General features: G+C 47.6%; 1 protein-coding gene across 1 annotated transcript in view; it reads left to right on the top strand.

Moving 5' to 3' along the window:
- LOC144141318 (oxygen-dependent choline dehydrogenase-like) overlaps window positions 1–22,537 on the top strand; it is a 145,585-nt gene that overhangs the window by 115,676 nt on the left and 7,372 nt on the right. Inside the window, exons 10-11 of the mRNA XM_077672890.1 lie at window positions 1,453–1,630; window positions 12,943–13,162. Coding sequence (XP_077529016.1) covers window positions 1,453–1,630; window positions 12,943–13,162 — 398 coding nt within the window. The remainder of the gene's footprint in view (window positions 1–1,452; window positions 1,631–12,942; window positions 13,163–22,537) is intronic.

Raw genomic sequence — 22,537 nt, 5'->3', positions numbered from 1 at the left:
TCCCTCGACCAGTGGGAAGCAGCAGTGCGTTGCACTGACGACTGCGCGTCCAAAGTGTGGAGGGATTTATTGTCTGCCACTTTCGGATTTTCGCGAAGTGCGCCGTTCTCAAGGAGACCAGGAAGGCCAGATACAAGTGTGCAGGTAGGTACGAAAAGACTGCTTGTCCCGATAACAATAATACCAACTTTGGCAACAATGATACCAACTTACCCGCTGCGGTGGCTCAGTGGCTAAGCCGTTGTGCGGCTGAGCACGAGGACGTGCGTTCGGTTCCCGGCCGTGGCAGCTGCTTTTCTGATGGAGGCGAAAAGTCAAAACGCCCGTGTGTACGAGATTAGGGGCACGTTAAGAATCCCCAGGTGGTCGAAATTATTCCGGAGCCCTCCACTACGGTGCGCCCCATCGCCTGTGAAGCGTCGGCGCATTGAAACCCGCAATCAATCATCATCAATTAATCAATTTATACCAAATTACGCAAATAATCAAGATATCCATAGAAAAAACATATCAAGCAGTGGCGACTTTAGCGACGTCTCTGTGAAGTCGCAGAATCTTCTTTGGTTCATGCGATTGGCAGCCCCGTATACCAAGGCCATAATAGGGCGATTGTAGTGGGGCCTCCACTTCTGTTTGAATGCGAACGTGCAGTTAACGCACCGATAATTATGTCTGTAACGCTGGGCTTTATTGCGTCACTGTAGTTTGAACGTTGTCTAAAGTTTCTTTCTGGTTAAACAAACTTCCTTAGTAACTGTGATGGAACTGAGTGATTAGTCCTAAAGGACTAGTCCTTTTAAATTCAGCAAAGGTGTATTTTGTTTTCATGGGCCCTTTAACCACACCATTTGCGAATCATTTTTTTAGTTCTTCGCTGAGACACTTAGGGAGGCAGTCGCGAATCAAATTTGTGAACTGGCATTCGGAACAAGAACGTACATTCAGACGGATGTACTGGTGCCTCAACGTGGGTAGCTAAGGACGTTGTGCTCCGATGGGGACTTTTTTGGCGTGCTTTCTGACCACAGCACTATTAAGTTTTCATTCGTGACATGGCTTATACAGCCCACACCTTCTGAAAGTAAACTTATTCTCGTTCCTATGGCTGGCTCAATAGTGAGACATCCGATAACACATCTACGTACCTCGAAGTTCACTTTTTATAGAACCTCCGATCTTATACTGGCCTCGCTCTTGCAATTGCAAAGATGCATTTGGTGTTACTAAAATGGAATCCGTCACATTCAAGAAATTGAGTTTTTGCCATTTTTTCTCGCCTTAAAACTGAATACGCTTGAGTCATTTCGTACGACCCCCATCGTTGCAACTACTACGCTGCTAGTTTAGGAAGTTCGCATTTGGCCGAAGCTGTCGAGTCGCGCTGGGCATCACGCGAAACGTGCCGAATGAATGGCACCCGTCAGTTAAGAAGGGGCTCACAATGTGTCGCAGGCGTACGACAAGTACTACAAGTCCAAGCGCAACCAGCACGGCTTCCAGCTGGCGCCCATACTGAACCGGCTCAAGTCCCGAGGCCACATTCGTCTGCGGAGCAGCGACCCCGACGAGCCGCCCATCATCGACCCGCGCTACTTCACCCACCCGGAGGACATCAAGGTGGCTGCGCAAGGCACGTGTTTTTGCTGCAGCTGTTGCGCACTCGTGACCCGTGCACGTTTTCAGTCTTCACTTACCTAGCCATGAGCTTTGTGCAAGCCATGGAGACACAACACATAATTGGGTGATAAAAAGGGCCGCCCTGACCTGATAACAATGGTACCAATATTATCCGAAACTTCGAACTAGTTATGCGTACGAAGCACTGGCAACTCAGCGGCCACTTTCCGGCAGTTTTCTATAACGTCACAGAACGTTTAGGCGACTGGCGGCCGCGCCAACCTAAGCAACCGCCAAGTAACTTCACGACTGGGGCTTGCCTGTATTGCGGCACTCCTGCCTTATTACGGCGCCGCCGCCGAGCGAAGTTTAACAGCTTTGTCAACATTTGTTTTGGGACTGCGGTTTTCTGTAAAAATGGACTCTGTCACATTCTGTAAAAATGAAGTTTTTACAGTTTTATGAAAGAGTTTTCTGTAAAAATGGACTCTGTCACATTCTGTAAAAATGAAGTTTTTAGAGTTTTATGAAAGAGTTTTCTGTAAAAATGGAGTCCCTCCTAGGCAGCCATGTATTGACAGCAGCGGGAATTGTGCAACGTGTGCAACTTCCTTGTGAACTAATTGTACAAGTAAATGAAACCGCGCCTGATGATAGAGTCAGGCTATTGATCCGCGCTGTGCACATGTGAGACACTGTTGAGCCTCAACAAGCGGTGTGAAGGAGTGTTGGACCGACTGCACCTGAATGTAGCGTAACGCGTAGGTTTAATTCCCCTGTGCGACTTGCGCAGTGCGTGAGATTGTCAATCACGTCTGCCCTCGATTCGCTGCTGCACGAAAACTTCAGCGAAGGCAGGCTCGAACTTTATAATTTTCTTGGGCATGGGCGAATAGTGCTGACAGTACCTTGGGCACAAAAGTTCTGCTCCGGTTCCTGCGAGACTCTGAACTAGACAAATCTTTTTTAAACCTTAGACAGCACAAGTGTCTCACGATATGTACTCTTTTGCGCTGTGGTGTGCATCTATTTATTTTTCTTGGGTTGGTGTCCTTACTTATTTTTTTGCAGTGTTTACTTTACATTTTCATTCAGTGTGTACATTGACGATTTTCTTTCCAAAGTATTTTTTTATGTCCGGACTCCGCTAGCAGCATTCCCTTGCTCCTCGTTTTTAATGTTTCTTGTTTGTCTTCTTCCTGTCGTAACCCCCAAATATTCACCATTCATCATTGTGGTCACCCTCCATCTTGCGTGGCAAGCCTTGTCACTATCAGGGCTGACCTCACCCGTTAACATTAAAGAGCCCTCCCTCACTCTCTCTCGTCTTGGCGGCCGACCTCGGTGTGTTCTTTTGCCTCAGATACCTAGACTAAATTCTGACGTGCAGGGTTTAACAAAACTAGTTGCTGAGCTAGTTGGTATATACTTAAAGAAAGAAGAAAACGTGGACAAAAATTGAGAGGACGCAGAAGACATGGTGGGACAGATACATGCGCCAACTTCCAACTGTTTATTCAACTGGAAGTTGGAAGAATGAACAGTTGCAAGTTGGCGCCTGTATCTGTCGTATCTTGTCTTCTTGGTTAGTTAGAAACAGCGCGTTAAAACAGGACCACGAAGAAAAGAACCGGACAGGACGAGCGCTTCGTCCTGTCTAGATTGCGACACATTTTCTTCTTTCCTCGAGATACAGGGCATTGCATACTAGCCCTGGAGACGAAACCTTATCCTACACGGGTGTGTCGACGCACCCCGGTCTGTTCGGAACCAAGACAACTTAGCTGTGAAAACAGCACAACCGCGGCACGCACCATGCATATATTCACACAGGGAACAGACCTTTAGGTTAAAAAGTTTCCATTGATTCGTTCGCAGTGCTGAGCAGGCTGTGTGAAGCACCGCTGCGTACAGCGGCCGAATGAGCAGCCAGCCAATGCCAGCGCGGCATTAAGGCCTTGTGTGTTACTGGTTGGTTCTGCTTGTTGATAGAATGTTGATAGTAGCTATGAATCACTCGCTATAAGATGTTATAACATATTTGTTTCTCTTGCGTACCGCCCTCCTTCTGGATCTATTGAAGACTTCCCAAAATTCTCAGAAAGGTTGTTTGAATTCAGCACCACTCTAAATTTAGAAACACTTTTGGTGGGAGATTTGAATATCAATGCATGTTCTACAAATCCATCTTACTTACGATTTAAAGAAATATTTGAATCGTATGGCTGTTCGAATATAATAGACTCCCCTACAGGAATTTTAGGTCTTCCACACAGACAACCCTTGATCTCTGTGTGACAAGCTTTCCTCGAGACAACATAAAAGCAGGGGTTTTGATGTGCGACCTTAGTGATTCCCTACCCATCTACTGTCTCATTCCACATAAGCGTCCGTGTCAAACTGGAAACTATCCTGAACAAAACATAAAAAACTTTATTGAACTTCTTTCTGCCCATCCGTGGCACAAAATTACGGAGGCAACCGATGTAAATACTGCTTATGACACTTTTTTGTCTACCTTTACATCCTTTTATACCACATGTTTCCCCCTCAAACCACTCACACAACATAAATAATCAAGAAAACCCTGGATGTCAAAAGACCTTTCTAGACGACTGAAAGGAGCCATGAAGAGAAAACAAAAGTTTGTTTTATTCGAAAGATTAGGTGTTTCATAGTACCCCAAGCGCTTTCCCGGAAGCAAATGATGCTTTATTCACTGCGAAATAAGGCAATTTAAGCCAAAATTTTAAATCTCCCGCTAAAATTGCACATTTCGTGACGTGAACAATGGCGTCATACGAGCCGGTCCATGAAACATACTTTGTATGTCGACTACATATAGCACCCACACGCGGGAGTCAGACAGGAACCGGAAATAGTGCCGAAACCGAGACGGCGGCCATTTTAAAAATACTAGTAAAACCTAGTGCACCCGCAGCCCTAGTCATGGAATCGCCTGATCGGGAGAACAAAACTCTCGCTGAGAAGCTCGGGCTTGCATTTAACAACCTCACACCACTCGTACACTCAATGCTTTTAAGTGCACGAGCGGCAGGAGTTGTGGGATACGCGGATGGACCGGAAAGCGACCATTCCGCAATAGCCACAACAGACGAACGCCCAGCCGTCGGCACCGCTGCCTCGTCAGCCCCGTCGCGACGGACGAATACAGACTGGTACGTATGTGCCGTATTTTTATTACGGTTAATAATAGTTCAATTTCAGTAGCAGTATCGCTTATGCCAGTTGGCCGGTGTCGTGTATGGAAAACCGTTCGCGCGTGCTCTCTGCTCCGACCAGAAAGATACGAGCGTCAATGCACGGTGTGTTTTTTTGCACGGTTTTTTTTTTCCCAAGGTCAGAGCGCTTTGACGGCGATTTTACGAAGTCGGCGACGAGCGCCAGCATGTCCCAGGAGTGAGCTAACGTAAGGGTCCCTGCCGTAATCACTTCCTCGGAAATGAAGCGAGCACACCCGTACTTCCTTTAGCTCTCTATCTCCTCCGTTTGCAAAGTTCACAAAACGTAGTCACTTGCTTCGCCGATGTTCGTCGTTGGGCAGCACATGAAAGGAGATCTCCTCACCGGCGGGGATGTCGCACTCCCTCGACGATTTGCCCGTACTACATGGACATTTCAAAACGAAGCAACGAAATTTTATTGTAATGTACTCGAACAAACTGAAGTTTTCAGTGGTTGTAAACTGGAAACGAGCTCCTAACAACAGCAGCAAGCCAACACCATTCGAAACTTCTGCGACGACTGGCACTATCTCGTCGCTCTTTACTCCTTACTCCCCTGGTTTCTATTTTTACCTTTGCTGGTTGGCGATATGACGGCCAACCTCCTGTCAAGGGTAAGATACCAAGCAAGTTCGCGGCTGTACGTGCTGGAACGGTTCGTCGGCCCCGAAGAGCCTCGAACCCGAAAATTCGTCTGCGCGACGGCGAGATGTCGAGTTCGACCGGCGGTAGTTTCGTACGCATTGGCTCACATGCTTGCGTGTTCGTTCGGAACTTCAACCCTTTACTCCACCGTTCTTTGTCATAAAAAGAACGTGCAGTATGTTTCACGGGCATATAGCTCACTATGCAAAGTGTAAGCCCTGCCTAACATGCGTTTGCTTTTGCCGGCCTCCGCCAATCGCCGAGCATTCTCGAGTGACATCATAGGTTCTGTTGCGGAAAATGAGCTGGTGGGTCGCATGGTCATTTCCTTTTTTCCTAATTATGTAGCTTATTTGAGCGAAGTTTGTGTTAAAAGTGGTGTCGTTATGGTTCTAACGAGGCAATCTTTCGAATGAACCAAACTTGTGTTTTCTCTTCATGGCTCCTTTAAGCACCGAAATAAGCTATTCCGATTGTTTTTAAGCAGCAGAAAGGAAAATGACTTTCACATATTTAAAAAGGTATGAAATCAACTAAATAGGGATAAAAAAAGGCGAAGCTTGACTACTATACGAACAAATTCTATTGTACTTTAAGAAATACACGCTTTGTGTGGAAAGCGGTAAACAAAATCCTAAATAAAAATGATTCGACAAAACGAGTTCAATTTCAAAGAAATGGGCTGTCGGACCTAGATGTTGCTGATACTTTCAATTCTCTTTTTATTGTCGTGGGAGCTGCCCCATATGTCCTAAAACAAACAGAGTGTGAACATTTCATAAAAGAGAGTTGTCCTTCTACCATGTGTATGCATGCCACCTACCAGTAAGAAGTTCAAAGTAATATTTTATCTTTAGAGGATGGTTGCTCCTCTGGTGCAGATGGTGTTAAATCAAAACCGGTGAAAGCTATGAGTCAGTCTGTATGTACATATTTGTAATCTAATTTTATTACATATTTGTAATTACATATTTGTAGATTACATATTTGTAATTTAATTCTCTCCAGAGGTGTATTTCCGGAAAAATGAAGTTAGCTCGGGTAGTGGTCATTCATAATGGCCGTTAATTTATTCATTTAAATAATTATAGTCCTTTCTCCATACTCTGTTTTTTTTTCAAAAATAGCTGAGACCATCATGCAAAGAAGACTTACTGCATTTTTGCCCGCGCATAACATATTAGCCGAAGAACAATACAGCTTCCACAAAAACACACCTGCAGAAACGACCCTCCGAGGAATAAAAGAAAAATTGCTCCAAAATATAGAGGGGGAAAAATTAGCGCCAATCCACTCTGTGAATGTTGTTGGAAAGCAAAGCTGTGAACGGCACCCACAACGATTACCCATGCGACGTCACTTAAATTCACTCACGTCACTCTACAAATAGTGAAACCAAAGAGAAGTCAAATGCACTAACCACACCCTCAATTACTTCACAGAGATATTCTTGGTGAGGTTAAATTCATGCATGATGCATGAACCGTGGTTTGTTGAGTTGTATTGTTGTAGCACATGAGTGGAAACTCTTTTTGTATAAAATTAAAGCTCAACCCCGGTGTTAGACGGTCTCACTTCTCCGTCTCTGCCGTCGCGGACGGAGGCGACAAGATTGGCGGCAGAGACGAAGGAGAAGGAGGAGAAGGAGGAAATTCTTTCATTCAGATCTCTGAACGGCGCAGAGTACGGCACAGGAAAGTGGTTCCTTCTTCACTGGAGCCCATATTCAGTCCGCGGCAGCCTGTGCTCTGTTCACCAGCGGAAGCTGGGTAGGCAGAGGGCGCCGGGACAGCAGCATCTCCCCTTGCTCTTGTTCGGTAGTTGACAGAAAGAGAGGAGGGTGCTCAGGGCTAAAGTTGCACACCCCGATTATGTGGCAGAGTGTTCCTAATTCTGAGCAAAATTTACATTCAGCGTCGTAACGATTCGGATGCATTAAGTGAAGACGCGTTGGGTGTGGAAAAGAGCCGGATTGTATGAGCGGTAAGGTAGTTTGTTGTTCTATGGAAACGTCAGGGTAAGGCGAAGGTAGGGTCTGTCTCAGAAGGCGATAATACTGGGTTATGTCCCTGAACGAAACAAGCGGGTGACTGTCCTCGTGCAGCTCCATAGCACGGGAGGTAGAAGTGCAGGCATGGTGGGTGTATTCATTGCCGTCCATGGAAGCGTGAGCGGGTGTACAGATGAGCTGAATGGAACTATTTGGGAAGTGGTTTTGTAGCACACGCAGTGCAGGTCGGGACACCAAACCCGACTGGTAATTCCGGTAGGCTTGTTTGAATTGGTGACTACCCTGGTTTTTCAAAAAAATTAAAACAAGCGCCAAGGACGAGGACACAAAAACACAGTAGACGGGACGAGCACTCGTCCCGTCGGGACGAGCACAATAGACGGGACGAGCGCTCGTCCCGTCTACTGTGTTTCTGTGTCCTCGTCCTTTGCCCGCGTTTTAATTTTTTGAAGCCATGAACCAACACGCCCAACAAAGCATTCTATTACGAACTCCTGGTTGAGTGAGAGCCAAGGCGATGGCTGCCTCTTCTCCTGCCGTCATGTCTTTGGTCTTGATTGAGGCACAAGCAAGGAGGCGGGCTCAGGAGGTAGCCACGATGATGGCGTACTGGTGCGGTCGATGTTGGGAGGCGTCTATGTAGATAACTGCATGATCCCCACCGAGGGTGGTGTTGAGCGATTGAGCCCGTGCTTGTCACCCGCCTTCCTCGTCTAAACGGTCAAATTTCTAAACAAAGGTAGCATATTTAGTTCTTGTCGCCAAAAGTCCGGGACTACATCAAGCGGAGTGACATTCTATGCTGCCAGCCAGTCTGGTGAAGGCTACGGTAACCCGCCGAAGTTCTGGTCATTCGGAGCTTCTGGATAGAAAGATGGCCATCTATCAGCTCTCCCACCGTGTTGTGGAGGCCCGTGCTAAGCAGCCTCTCTGTGGACGCACTCATGGGAACACCTACTGATTGCTCAACGGCCTTTCTAATCATTATATAAAGCACCTTTATGTCCTCCTGGGCGAGAAGAAGACAGGGGATTGACGTAAGTGATTCTCGAGAGGACAAAAGCTTGAACTAATCGAAAGGTGACCGATTCCTTGTGGCCTCGCTTCTTGGTGGCAAGTCGCCTGATCATGTGTATGATTTTATTGATGCTGTGTTTAAGGCGCTGCAAGGATACGTCTTTTGGTGCTGGCCTGAAGAAGTAGGTCCAAGATCTTGATTCTGGGGCTTGGAGTGATGACCTGGCCATCAAGGAGTATTTGAATATGTTCCTTGAGGTGTGGTGTAGGTGAGGGCGGACGACAAGGAGCTGAGATTTTTTACGTGGACACTGGAAGCCACAGGCTTTAGCACATAGGCGTGCTAGAAGTGAGATGCCAAAGGTTGGTGTGACCTTCCTTTAATCGCTATCGCGCGGCATTCAGCGAGAATGCAGAGGGTGAACCCTCGAATGTGCTTGGTGAGTGCACCACTTGTCTTCCCTGTCTCCGCGTGGCCCCGTAGCTAAATCGGTAAGACAACGGGCTCTACATTTGTTCATCTATTATTTCCAGGTTCGATTCATGGCGCTGCCAGTAAATTCTTTTATTTGTTCGCGGGAGTTTTCTGTTGACACCAACGGTCGCGAAAGAACCCTTGGGGGGGTAGAGGTAAAAAGCGTTGCTTTAAAATAACACTTGGCGAATTCCTTGATCTGAAAAAAGCTTTTGATTGTGTCCAACATGGCGTTCTTTTTCAAAAACTTCCTTTCTGTGGGATAAGTGGTGTCGCAATAGAATTATTAAAAAGCCATCTTACGAACAGAACTCAGTTCACGTCAATAAATGGGGTAATTTCTAAAACACAGTACATAAAATACGGAGTTCCACAGGGATCCATCCTTGGGCCTATATTATTCTTGCTATATATAAACGACGTTGTACACATGAAAGGTTACCCAAATACGATATTATATGCAGACGACACTAACGTGTTTTTTTAGGAGTAAATGTGCACGATTTGTTTGGGCATGCCACACCTGGTTAGACCGTTTACACTCATGTCTAACTGCAATTAAACCACAACTCAATGTAAGTAAAAGGAAATACATGCTTTTCAAATCAAAGGAACACAAACGCCGATTGGATTACATTTGCAATTTCAGGGTGTCGAAATACAACACACATAACAATTAGATTCCTGGGGGTTGTATTTCACAAACATCTATCATGGTCACCACATATTGATGCACTTAAAGTAGATATTTCCCGCGCCGTAGGCATAATAAATAAGCTCAGGTATTATTTCCCGCCTAGTTTAAAACGCGTTATATATCATGCTCTTATACACCCCCGGTTGAATTACTGTTCATTAGTGTGGTTAATCGCAATCAAAACAAGTTTAGACCTCCTACAGGCACTTCAAAATCGAGCTTTGAGGGCTATAGGAAAAATTCAACTCATTGAGGACATTACTCCGTACTACACCGAATATAGAATTTTTGACGACTGGAAAACACAGACGTATGAATTGTCAATTGAAACATCGCGACAATGAGCTCGGACAGCCTGTTTCTACTTAAATTCAAAATAAAAGAAAGCCCGTATGAGTTGCTAAAAGCCGTAATTACCTCATTACCTTATTACATCCCCGCGCAGTCACCCAGCCAATGGGCTATCTTTGCGGATTCCCGCGCGGCCCTTCAATGCCTTAAGTCTTTTTCTACTGACCAGCTAGTCTGGGATATTCATTCGGTTTTTACACTACCAAGCCGTCAGTGCTTGCCATTTCGTCGAACCACGGTTGCTACCGGCACACTGCGGTGTATCGGGTAATTCTACAGCAGACGCTGCAGCTTTCCCAGCTCACAATTGCCAAGTGCCTACTGCGGCAATACCGTTCTCCGGGAAGGATGCGGCCGCACTTGCGTGTCATGTTGCGCGGCAGGTACAGCTTTCAATGCTGGCTGATCCATCACGTCGATATACCCCGCTTGACTCTGTCGACCCAGAATGTACGTTCAAGTTGCCCTCTAATCTCACCAAACACGAAGCAGCCGTAATACACCGCCTACGCCTGAACGTCGCCTACACTCGCCTTTTTTGTTTCAAGCTTCAGCAGACCAGGTCACCCGTCTGTCCAGACGGTGACTGTTTCGAAGATATTCACCATGTCGTATGTGCGTGTAAACAATATGACGAACCAAGACGCTCCTTGACAGTGACTTTGGGCAGGCTACCCACATCGTGTCTTACGTTGAATGATGTGTTTGGGCCCTGGTCATGTACAAAGATGGCTTCACGTGCAACGAAGGCCTTCCTAAGCTTCCTTCGCAGTTCAGGCCTAGTTCACAGTCTTTATCAGTGCCGAGCATTGATTCGGCATGTGCTACAGTGGTGATCTCAGGGGTGACCCAGTGAACATTTCGAGGCTGTGATCACCATTACTGCTAGGTTAGCTGTCAACGTGCCATGATCGCTTGTGGTCCCTCCACGGTTTCCTGAACTGCGCTCAAATTGAAAGTGAACATTTCTCTAGTGCGTGTTTACCACTTCATTTATTTTTACCCTGACCTAGTGAACTCATCACCACGTGTAGACGCTCCGCGGTTGCCTGAACTCCGCTAAAATTGAAAGCGAACAATTCTCCAGTGCATTCGAACATTTCTCCTGTGTGTTTTAACACTTTTATTTTTACCACGAACTACTGAACTCGGTCTACACACCTCATGTCGGTGTTTTTTTATTTCTTTTATTATTCACCTGACGTAGCATGTTAGGCCATCTGCTGGACAGACCTCGTCTGCATCATTAAACTGCATTCTCTCTCTCTCTCTCTCTCTCTATCTCTCTCTCTCTCTCTCTCTCTATCTTATTAACGAAGCCAAGATCCAGAACGAACTATGGGGAACAAAAACTGTCTAACAAAATAACTGATGTGTTGAGCGAACATCCGGCGATATTGGAAGTCTTAATTTCAGGAACAACGCCGTCACAATACAAAAAATTTATTAAACAGCTACTCTTTTCTATTGGATAGATATGAAGGTATCATTGTAACTATAAGCGAAATTTTATTTTGTAACACCACGCGCAGCTCACAATGTTTTGTATTTGTGTTCTGTTTTTTGTATTGTACTCTTTGTTTCTTCTGTATCTCATAATTATAAACAGCTTGGTACAAAAATTGAAACCCCGTCCAGTTGAATCAGTGTGTGCTATGTGCTAGTGTCTCCTTTTCCTTGTAAATTTTTCTTGTACTTTTTATTGGTTTGTCGCACCGTCTGCTGCTGAGGGTGGCATGGCCTCCATCAGGCAACTGGTTTGCCTTTAGCCATGTCCCCCAAGGCAATGTTTTGCAATATTGTCTTGAATAAACTCGTAAATGAAATCAAAGATACACGACGGATGCACTCAGCAGGCGCCGCTTTGCCCTCCCTCTTGCGAGCACCGTGTCTTTGGCCCGTAATTGTAGGTTACCTCAGCTGCGTTTTGCTTTCCCTCTTTCCCGCCCTGCTCGTTCCTTCCCAGCGGGATTTAAGCACGCTGCAAAACATTTAACGAGGTTCCTACTACGAATCCATGGATATTGCGCAAGCGCTCTGGCCGCATCCTTCGCGCTTACGCGCAGCTCATTCGGTCTCTTCAACTCAGTGCAATACACAAATGTCATGTGGAAAAGCCAGATTTACACAGTCCCAGCTAGTGCGCTGTGGACTTCACTGTTGTTGCTAACCACTGGGGAGGCCGGAGCTGAGGGCGTCACAGGCAGGATGCCGTATACTACTCATAAGGTTAGTTAGTTTGGACTTGAGGACATTTTACGAGTCATAAATGGGATGCTGGCAAGACGTCTCTGCCGTGGGCAATATCAAAATATGAGGACCTCCATAGGACCTCATGTATCCCGTGAAGGGGAACGTTGCGCACGGCTGCTGTTATTCCGAGGGAAGTAGCCTTGCGCTGTAAAGATGGAGGAAGAGCACCGTATTGGTGCAGACCGGAAGGTTTACTGCACCGTGGACCACGTAAGAATGAAATGCAAATAAAACTCAGCATAATGCCACAGTCGTCTTTTCGACATCTTTATCGTCTTTTCGACATCTTTATCGTCTTTTCGACATCTTTATTTTGGGGTAGTTTCGTTAAAACAATAGTAAGAGCCGTTTTCTTTAGTCGCGCTCCCGTCGCCGATGACAATTCTGTAACTTCAGTGCGAACTCACAGCGGCAAATAATCGAAACTCGGCGTACCAATAAGGCTGTCTTAGCGGCCAGCTGAAATGATTTTTTTTTTCAAGACACCTAGATTAAGCCGAGAGCTACACTAGCTGTGAAGACGAGGGAGAGAGGGCAGCGCTTTATTAACGCCTTTCCTCCGCGGCGGCGCCCTCTGCAGCTTGGGTGTAATAACTGCCTCTGACACTGTGCCAATGCTACCGACGAGCAGGCGCCCGCAAGGCGGCGGACATCCTGCGCACCCGGGCGTTCGCCAAGCTGGGCACCAAGCTGTGGAACGTGCCGTTCCCGGGCTGCGAGGAGAGCGGCGAGATGTGGAGCGAGCCGTACCTCGAGTGCCTGGCGCGCCACCACACGTCCACCGTGTGGCACCCCTGCTGCACCTGCCCCATGGGCGAGGCCGAGGGCGCCGTGCTCGACAGCAGGCTCAGGTACGCTGCTTCCTCCTCTTCCCGCACACGTACGCATTAAAGTTTGTTTCCTTCCAAAGACTTCCTCGTCCCGATAACAATAGTATCGCCAACTTCAAGCAAATAACGGAGATGTTAAAGAAAATACACAAAACCCCATGGCCACTTTCTGGCCTATGAGGTGACGGAATCTTGTTTGCGGGATTGGTGGCCGCCGAGTTACGCCACCACCGATAGCCATTGGAATGCTGCCTCTGGTTCCGTTCGATCGTAATATTTGCATGCTGACATACAGTTAACAGGCTGACACTACATTTTTAGTGCTGGCCCATATTACGTTACTCCATTTCAAATTTCGCGCGACTTCACAAATCAGGACGACGTGATCCAGCACTCGATTTCCCCATGTGATTCCTAAGGCGGCCCAAAGGCTGTCCTCGGGCTGCCCATGGACCGTCCAGGATGGCAAACCGAAGCGGCCCTGAGTGAAATACCACTGAAGCGCAAACGTTCAATGTTCCCAATGTTTCTCGCGTGTTTTTCATTAAAAAAACCTCTTTCATGGGCTAAATGAAGTTGAGCTTGTTACCAAAGCATAGTTCCTTCACAAACTGAAGAAAGCTGCATACTTGGTCTTTACGGCCTCTTTGAGATTGTGTATCACTCCGCCGAAGCAACGAACGTCGACGCGTGCGGCCTTTGAAAGATTAAGACAGCGCGTAATCTGGCTTTCTTGTCACAGAGTTTGGTTTCATAATATACATCAGGAAAAATCAAATTGATTCGTTGGTTGTTTTTTCCGCTTGCTCTTATTAAAGCTTTGTCTTCTAAAGTAACGCACGGAGGAAGCGCAGGCTGCGGGGATAATGTCCAGAAGCAACTATACAGCTAAAGCTTATTCCGGCAATGTTATACGCATACAACATCGACATGCAACGGCTAATAAATATTAGTTGTCAGGAAGCCACGCACCTCGGGTTGAATTTTAGCGCAGAAAAATCGGGAATATTGACACTAGCACTGACGCAGTGTCAATGCAGGATGTGGAATTGCCCAGTTTTAAGGAATATAAATATTTCGGAGTCTGGATAAAAGAAGCCGATAACTACTTAAGTACTCACGACGAGCAACTTAAGCGTAAGGGAGAGCGAAACGCAGCAATAATGAAGCATACAGCTCTGTGCGGGTACAGCAAATATGAAGTAGTGAAAGGAATGTGGAAAGCAGTAATGGTTCCGGGCCTAACATATGCAAATGCCGTACTCTGCTTAAAATCAGATGCTCTAGAAGGACTTGAGGCTGTTTGGCCTTAGGAGCGCAAAAAAAACAACTAACGAAGCAGTGCAGGGAGATATGCACTGGGCGTCGTTTGAAGTTCGAGAAGCGCAGAGTAAAATAAGTTTTGATATCAGGTTGAGAGCCATGAATCAACGAAGATAGGCAACTAAAGTTTTTAGGTGTATAGTTGAGCTCTAACATCCTCTTCCCACACCCTCAGCGTGACGTTGATGAGTCTTACAGTGCTCGGTTCGTCCTATGAGGCTCAGTGTTACCGCTGTCTAATGGCAGGACTAGATGCACGGCTAACAAAGGCGATCGCTCGACGTTCTCAGTCATAGTATAATGGTTATCTTTTGAGCTCTAACATCCTCTTCCCGCACCCTCAGCGTGACGTTGGTGAGTTTTGCAGTGCTCGGTTCGTCCTATGAGGCTCAGTGTTATCGCTGTCAAACAAAGCTAACAAAGGCGATCGCTCGACGTTCTCAGTCATAGTATAATGGTTATCTTTTTAGCTCTAACGTCCTATTCCCGCACCCTAAGCGTGACGTTGATGAGTCTTTCAGTGCTGGGTTCGTCCTATGAGGCTCAGTGTTACCGCTGTCTAATGGCAGGACTAGATGCACGGCTAACAAAGGCGATCGCTCGACGTTCTCAGTCGTAGTATAATGGTTATCTTTTGAGCTCTAATGTCCTCTTCCCGCACCCTCAGCGTGACGTTGATGAGTCTTGCAATGCTCGGATCGTCCTATGAGGCTCAGTGTTACCGCTCTCTAATGGCAGGACTAGATGCACGGCTAACAAAGGCGATCGCTCGACGTTCTCAGTCATAGTATAATGGTTATCTTTTGAGCTCTAACGTCCTATTCCCGCACCCTAAGCGTGACGTTGATGAGTCTTGCAGTGCTGGGTTCGTCCTATGAGGCTCAGTGTTACCGCTGTCTAATGGCAGGACTAGATGCACGGCTAACAAAGGCGATCGCTCGACGTTCTCAGTCGTAGTATAATGGTTATCTTTTGAGCTCTAATGTCCTCTTCCCGCACCCTCAGCGTGACGTTGATGAGTCTTGCAATGCTCGGATCGTCCTATGAGGCTCAGTGTTACCGCTCTCTAATGGCAGGACTAGATTCACGGCTAACAAAGGCGATCGCTCGACGTTCTCAGTCATAGTATAATGGTTATCTTTTGAGCTCTAACGTCCTATTTCCGCACCCTCAGCGTGACGTTGATGAGTCTTGCAGTGGTCGGTTGGTCCTATGAGGATCAGTGTTACCGCTGTCTAATGGCAGGACTATAGTTCATCTCAGAAGCTAGCTGCAGCACTGTGGAGGCTACATTGTTGTCCCCCTCAGGGCGCCTAACTCACCGCGAAGGAAGCGACAAAAGGTGCCGGGGCCGTGCGGTGCCACTTGCCGAAAGGGGAGAAGGGAGTGTCCTTTCAGGACCCCCTTCACGGCGGATTAGGCGCCCTCAGTGGGCGCACTATTGATAACAATGTAGCCTCCACAGTGCTGCAGGTAGCTTGTGAGATGAACTATAGATGCATGGCTAACAAAGGCGATCGCTCGACGTTCTCAGTCGTAGTATAATGGTTATCTTTTGAGCTCTAATGTCCTATTCCCGCACCCTCAGCGTGACGTTGATGAGTCTTGCAGTGCTCGGTTCGTCCTATGAGGCTCAGTGTTACCGCTGTCTAATGGCAGGACTAGAAGCACGGCTAACAAAGGCGATCGCTCGACGTTCTCAGTCGTTGTATAATGGTTATCTTTTGAGCTCTAATGTCCTCTTCCCTCACCCTCAGCGTGACGTTGATGAGTCTTGCAGTGCTCGGTTGGATCTATGAGGATCAGTGTTACCGCTGTCTAATGGCAGGACTAGATGCACGGCTAACAAAGGCGATCGCTCGACGTTCTCAGTCGTAGGATAATGGTTATCTTTTGAGCTCTAATGTCCTCTTCCCGCACCCTCAGCGTGACGTTGATGAGTCTTGCAGTGCTCGGTTCGTCCTATGAGGCTCAGTGTTACCGCTGTCTAATGGCAGGACTAGATGCACGGCTAACAAAGGCGATCACTCGACGTTCTCAGTCATAGTATAATGGTTATCTTTTGAGCTCTAACGTCCTATTCCCGCACCCTCAGCGTGACGTTGATGAGTCTTGCAGTGCTCGGTTGGTCCTATGAGGGTCAGTGTTACCGCTCTCTAATGGCAGGACTAGATGCACGGCTAACAAAGGCGATCAGTCGACGTTCTCAGTCATAGTATAATGGTTATCTTTTGAGCTCTAATGTCCTATTCCCGCACCCTCAGCGTGACGTTGATGAGTCTTGCAGTGCTCGGTTGGTCCTATAGGATCAGTGTTACCGCTGTCTAATGACAGGACTAGATGCACGGCTAACAAAGGCGATCGCTCGACGTTCTCAGTCGTAGTATAATGGTTATCTTTTGAGCTCCAAAGTCCTCTCCTGCACCCTCAGCGTGACGTTGATGAGTCTTGCAGTGCTCGGTTCGTCCTATGAGGCTCAGTGTTACCGCTGTCTAATGGCAGGACTAGATGCACGGCTAACAAAGGCGATCGCTCGACGTTCTCAGTCGTAGTATAATGGTTATCTTTTGAGCTCTAATGTCCTCTTCCCGCACCCTGAGCGTGACGTTGATGAGTCTTGCAGTGCTCGGTTGGATCTATGAGGATCAGTGTTACCGCTGTCTAATGGCAGGACTAGATGCACGGCTAACAAAGGCGATCGCTAGACGTTCTCAGTCGTAGTATAATGGTTATCTTTTGAGCTCTAATGTCCTCTTGCCGCACCCTCAGCTGACGTTGATGAGTCTTGCAGTGCTCCGTTCGTCCTATGAGGCTCAGTGTTACCGCTGTCTAATGGCAGGACTAGATGCACGGCTAACAAAGGCGATCACTCGACGTTCTCAGTCATAGTATAATGGTTATCTTTTGAGCTCTAACGTCCTCTTCCCGCACCCTCAGCTGACGTTGATGAGTCTTGCAGTGCTCCGTTCGTCCTATGAGGCTCAGTGTTACCGCTGTCTAATGGCAGGACTAGATGCACGGCTAACAAAGGCGATCGCTCGACGTTCTCAGTCGTAGTATAATGGTTATCCTTGGAGCTCTACTGTCCTCTTCCCGCACCCTCAGCGTGACGTTGATGAGTCTTGCCGTGCTCGGTTCGTCCTATGAGGCTCAGTGTTACCGCTGTCTAATGGCAGGACTAGATGCACGGCTAACAACGGCGATCGCTCGACGTTCTCAGTCGTAGTATACTGGTTATCTTTTGAGCTCTAATGTCCTCTTCCCGCACCCTCAGCGTGACGTTGATGAGTCTTGCAGTGCTCGGTTGGTCCTATGAGGATCAGTGTTACCGCTGTCTAATGGCAGGACTAGATGCACGGCTAACAAAGGCGATCGCTCGACGTTCTCAGTCGTAGTGTAATGGTTATCTTTTGAGCTCTAATGTCCTCTTCCCGCACCCACAGCGTGACGTTGATGAGTCTTGCAGTTCTCGGTTGGTCCTATGAGGATCAGTGTTACCGCTGTCTAATGGCAGGACTAGATGCACGGCTAACAAAGGCGATCGCTCGACGTTCTCAGTCGTAGTATAATGGTTATCTCTTGAGCTCTAATGTCCTCTTCCCGCACCCTCAGCGTTACTTTGATGAGTCTTGCAGTGCTCGGTTCGTCCTATGAGGATCAGTGTTACCGCTGTCTAATGGCAGGGCTAGATGCACGGCTAACAAAGGCGATCGCTCGACGTACTCAGTCGTAGTATAATGGTTATCTCTTGAGTTCTAACGTCGTCTTCCCGCACCCTCAGCGTAACGTTGATGAGTCTTGCAGTGCTCGGTTCGTCCTATGGGGCTCAGTGTTACCGCTGTCTAATGGCAGGACTAGATGCACGGCTAACAAAGGCGATCGCTCGACGTTCTCAGTCGTAGTATAATGGTTATCTTTTGAGCTCTAATGTCCTCTCACCGCACCCTCAGCGTGACGTTGATGAGTATTGCAGTGCTCGGTTCGTCCTATGAGGCTCAGTGTTACCGCTGTCTAATGGCAGGACTAGATGCACGGCTAACAAAGGCGATCGCTCGACGTTCTCAGTCGTAGTATAATGGTTATCTCTTGAGCTCTAATGTCCTCTTCCCGCACCCTCAGCGTGACTTTGATGAGTCTTGCAGTGCTCGGTTCGTCCTATGAGGATCAGTGTTACCGCTGTCTAATGGCAGGGCTAGATGCACGGCTAACAAAGGCGATCGCTCGACGTTCCCAGTCGTAGTATAATGGTTATCTTTTGAGCTCTAATGTCCTCTTCCCGCACCCTCAGCGTGACGTTGATGAGTCTTGCAGTTCTCGGTTGGTCCTATGAGGATCAGTGTTACCACTGTCTAATGGCAGGACTAGATGCACGGCTAACAAGAGCGATCGCTCGACGTTCTCAGTCGTAGTATAATGGTTATCTCTTGAGCTCTAATCTCCTCTTCCCGCACCCTCAGCGTGACTTTGATGAGTCTTGCAGTGCTCGGTTCGTCCTATGAGGATCAGTGTTACCGCTGTCTAATGACAGGACTAGATGCACGGCTAACAAAGGCGATCGCTCGACGTACTCAGTCGTAGTATAATGGTTATCTCTTGAGCTCTAACGTCGTCTTCCCGCACCCTCAGCGTGACTTTGATGAGTCTTGCAGTGCTCGGTTCGTCCTATGAGGATCAGTGTTACCGCTGTCTAATGGCAGGACTAGATGCACGGCTAACAAGAGCGATCGCTCGACGTTCTCAGTCGCAGTATAATGGTTATCTCTTGAGCTCCAATCTCCTCTTCCCGCACCCTCAGCGTGACTTTTATGAGTCTTGCAGTGCTCGGTTCGTCCTATGAGGATCAGTGTTACCGCTGTCTAATGACAGGACTAGATGCACGGCTAACAAAGGCGATCGCTCGACGTTCTCAGTCGCAGTGTAATGGTTATCTTTTGAGCTCTAATCTCCTCTTCCCGCACCCTCAGCGTGACGTTGATGAGTCTTGCAGTGCTCGGTTCGTCCTATGAGGATCAGTGTTACCGCTGTCTAATGACAGGACTAGATGCACGGCTAACAAAGGCGATCGCTCGACGTACTCAGTCGTAGTATAATGGTTATCTCTTGAGCTCTAACGTCGTCTTCCCGCACCCTCAGCGTGACTTTGATGAGTCTTGCAGTGCTCGGTTCGTCCTATGAGGATCAGTGTTACCGCTGTCTAATGACAGGACTAGATGCACGGCTAACAAAGGCGATCGCTCGACGTTCTCAGTCGTAGTATAATGGTTATCTCTTGAGCTCTAATCTCCTCTTCCCGCACCCTCAGCGTGACGTTGATGAGTCTTGCAGTGCTCGGTTCGTCCTATGAGGATCAGTGTTACCGCTGTCTAATGGCAGGACTAGATGCACGGCTAACAAGAGCGATCGCTCGATGTTCTCAGTCGTAGTATAATGGTTATCTCTTGAGCTCTAATCTCCTCTTCCCGCACCCTCAGCGTGACTTTGATGAGTCTTGCAGTGCTCGGTTCGTCCTATGAGGATCAGTGTTACCGCTGTCTAATGACAGGACTAGATGCACGGCTAACAAAGGCGATCGCTCGACGTTCTCAGTCGTAGTATAATGGTTATCTTTTGAGCTCTAATGTCCTCTTCCCGCACCCTCAGCGTGACGTTGATGAGTCTTGCAGTTCTCGGTTGGTCCTATGAGGATCAGTGTTACCGCTGTCTAATGGCAGGACTAGATGCACGGCTAACAAGAGCGATCGCTCGACGTTCTCAGTCGTAGTATAATGGTTATCTCTTGAGCTCTTATCTCCTCTTCCCGCACCCTCAGCGTGACTTTGATGAGTCTTGCAGTGCTCGGTTCGTCCTATGAGGATCAGTGTTACCGCTGTCTAATGACAGGACTAGATGCACGGCTAACAAAGGCGATCGCTCGACGTACTCAGTCGTAGTATAATGGTTATCTCTTGAGCTCTAACGTCGTCTTCCCGCACCCTCAGCGTGACTTTGATGAGTCTTGCAGTGCTCGGTTCGTCCTATGAGGATCAGTGTTACCGCTGTCTAATGGCAGGACTAGATGCACGGGTAACAAGAGCGATCGCTCGACGTTCTCAGTCGTAGTATAATGGTTATCTCTTGAGCTCTAATCTCCTCTTCCCGCACCCTCAGCGTGACTTTGATGAGTCTTGCAGTGCTCGGTTCGTCCTATGAGGATCAGTGTTACCGCTGTCTAATGACAGGACTAGATGCACGGCTAACAAAGGCGATCGCTCGACGTTCTCAGTCGCAGTGTAATGGTTATCTTTTGAGCTCTAACGTCCTCTTCCCGCACCCTCAGCGTGACGTTAATGAGTCTTGCAGTGCTCGGTTCGTCCTATGAGGATCAGTGTTACCGCTGTCTAATGGCAGGACTAGATGCACGGCTAAAAAAGGCGATCGCTCGACGTTCTCAGTGTTAGTGTAATGGTTATCTTTTGAGCTATAACGTCCTCTTCCCGCACCCTGAGCGTGACGTTAATGAGTCTTGCAGTGCTCGGCTCGTCCTATGAGGCTCAGTGTAAGCGCTGTCTAATGCCAGGGCTGTATGCACGGCTAACAAAGGCGATCGCTCGACGCTCTCAGTCATAGTACAATGGTTATTTTTTGAGCTCTAAAGTCTTTTTCCCTCCTGTCAGGGTTGCTTTAATCAGTCTTGCGTTGCACGGCTCGTCCTATGAGGCTCAGTGTAAGCGCTGTCTAATGCTGGGGCTATATGCACTGCTAACAAAGGAGACCGCTCGGTGATCTCAGTCATAGTACAATGGTCGAAATTAAAAATCAAGGAAATTTTTGGAAAGGACTGAATGAGGGACCAGATTGATCCAATCAATATCGGGGAAATTAAAATCGCCACACAGTAGAATGTTTGACCGGGGAAAACAGGAGGAGGTTGATGTAGCACGACAGAGTAAAGTTCATACGTGAAAACGTCGTCAGAATCAGGGGGTCGATAACAGGCGATTTGTATTTTTCTTCTTGTTGGAAAGTTGAGGTTAATGCACATGATTTCATGGCGGCAACCAATATCAATCCTTGACGAGTGCAAACTGGGCTTTGTAAGCACCAAAACCCCACCTCCGCGACGTCTAAGCCTATCTAGTCGGTGAATAATGTACGATGATGTCCTGGAAAGTAGTTCATTATCTGAAGGTCTGGGTTAAGCCATGATGCAGTGAGTATGGCGAGATCGGTACTGTTATCTTCCAGGAGGGCTTTACAGTTTCTTTCTTGGGCATGTAGCTCCGGACGTTACGGTTGTGTTATGAGAAGCTGAAATGGCTTGAAAAGGATTACTTGGTGCGTTAAGATGGGCGTCCCCTTCTTAACGTCCCCTTCCTGCACCCTCTAATGCCCCCTTCCCGCACCCTCAGCGTGATGTTAATCAGTCTTGCGTTGCTCGGCTTGTATTCTGAGCCTTGTGTTACCGGTGTCTGATGCCAGGACTAGATACACTGCTAACAAAGGAGATCGCTCGACGCTCTCAGTCATAGTACAATGGTTGCCTTTTGAGAAAGTACAATGGTTGTCTTTTGAGGTCTAAGGTCCTCTTTCTGCACCTTCAGCGATACTTTATTCTGTTTTGTGTTGCTCGGCTCGTCCTATGAGGCTCGGTGTTACCGCTGTCTAACGACGGAATAGATGCACGGCTAACAAAGGGCATCGCTCGACGCTCTCTGTCGTAGTAAAATGGTTATCTTTTCAGCTCTAACGTCCTCTTCCCGCACCCTCAGCTTCAAGTTAATCAATCTTGCGTTGCTCGGCTCGTCCCATGAGGCTCAGTGTTACCGCTGTCTAACGCCAGGACTAGATGCACGGCTAACAAAGGCGATCGCACGGCGCTCTAAGTCAAATTACAATGGTTATCTTTTCAGCTCTAATGTCCTCTTCCCGCACCGTCAGCTTGACGTTAATCAGTGTTGCGCTGCTCAGCTCGTCCTATGAGGCTCAGTGTGTAATGTCAGCTGTGTAATGCCAGGACGGGTAACAAAAGCTCAACGCTCTCAGTCATACTAACAGAAATGGCTCCAATCGGCGTTGTGAGGGTGGTTGGAAAGC

The sequence above is a fragment of the Haemaphysalis longicornis genome, unplaced genomic scaffold, assembly GCF_048455015.1.
Source record: "Haemaphysalis longicornis isolate Haplotype H1 unplaced genomic scaffold, Haemaphysalis longicornis Haplotype H1 scaffold_6, whole genome shotgun sequence".
In the NCBI taxonomy this organism is placed as follows: domain Eukaryota; kingdom Metazoa; phylum Arthropoda; class Arachnida; order Ixodida; family Ixodidae; genus Haemaphysalis; species Haemaphysalis longicornis.
Note: the sequence above shows the minus strand (reverse complement) of the source record. Positions and strands in the feature narration are given on the sequence as shown.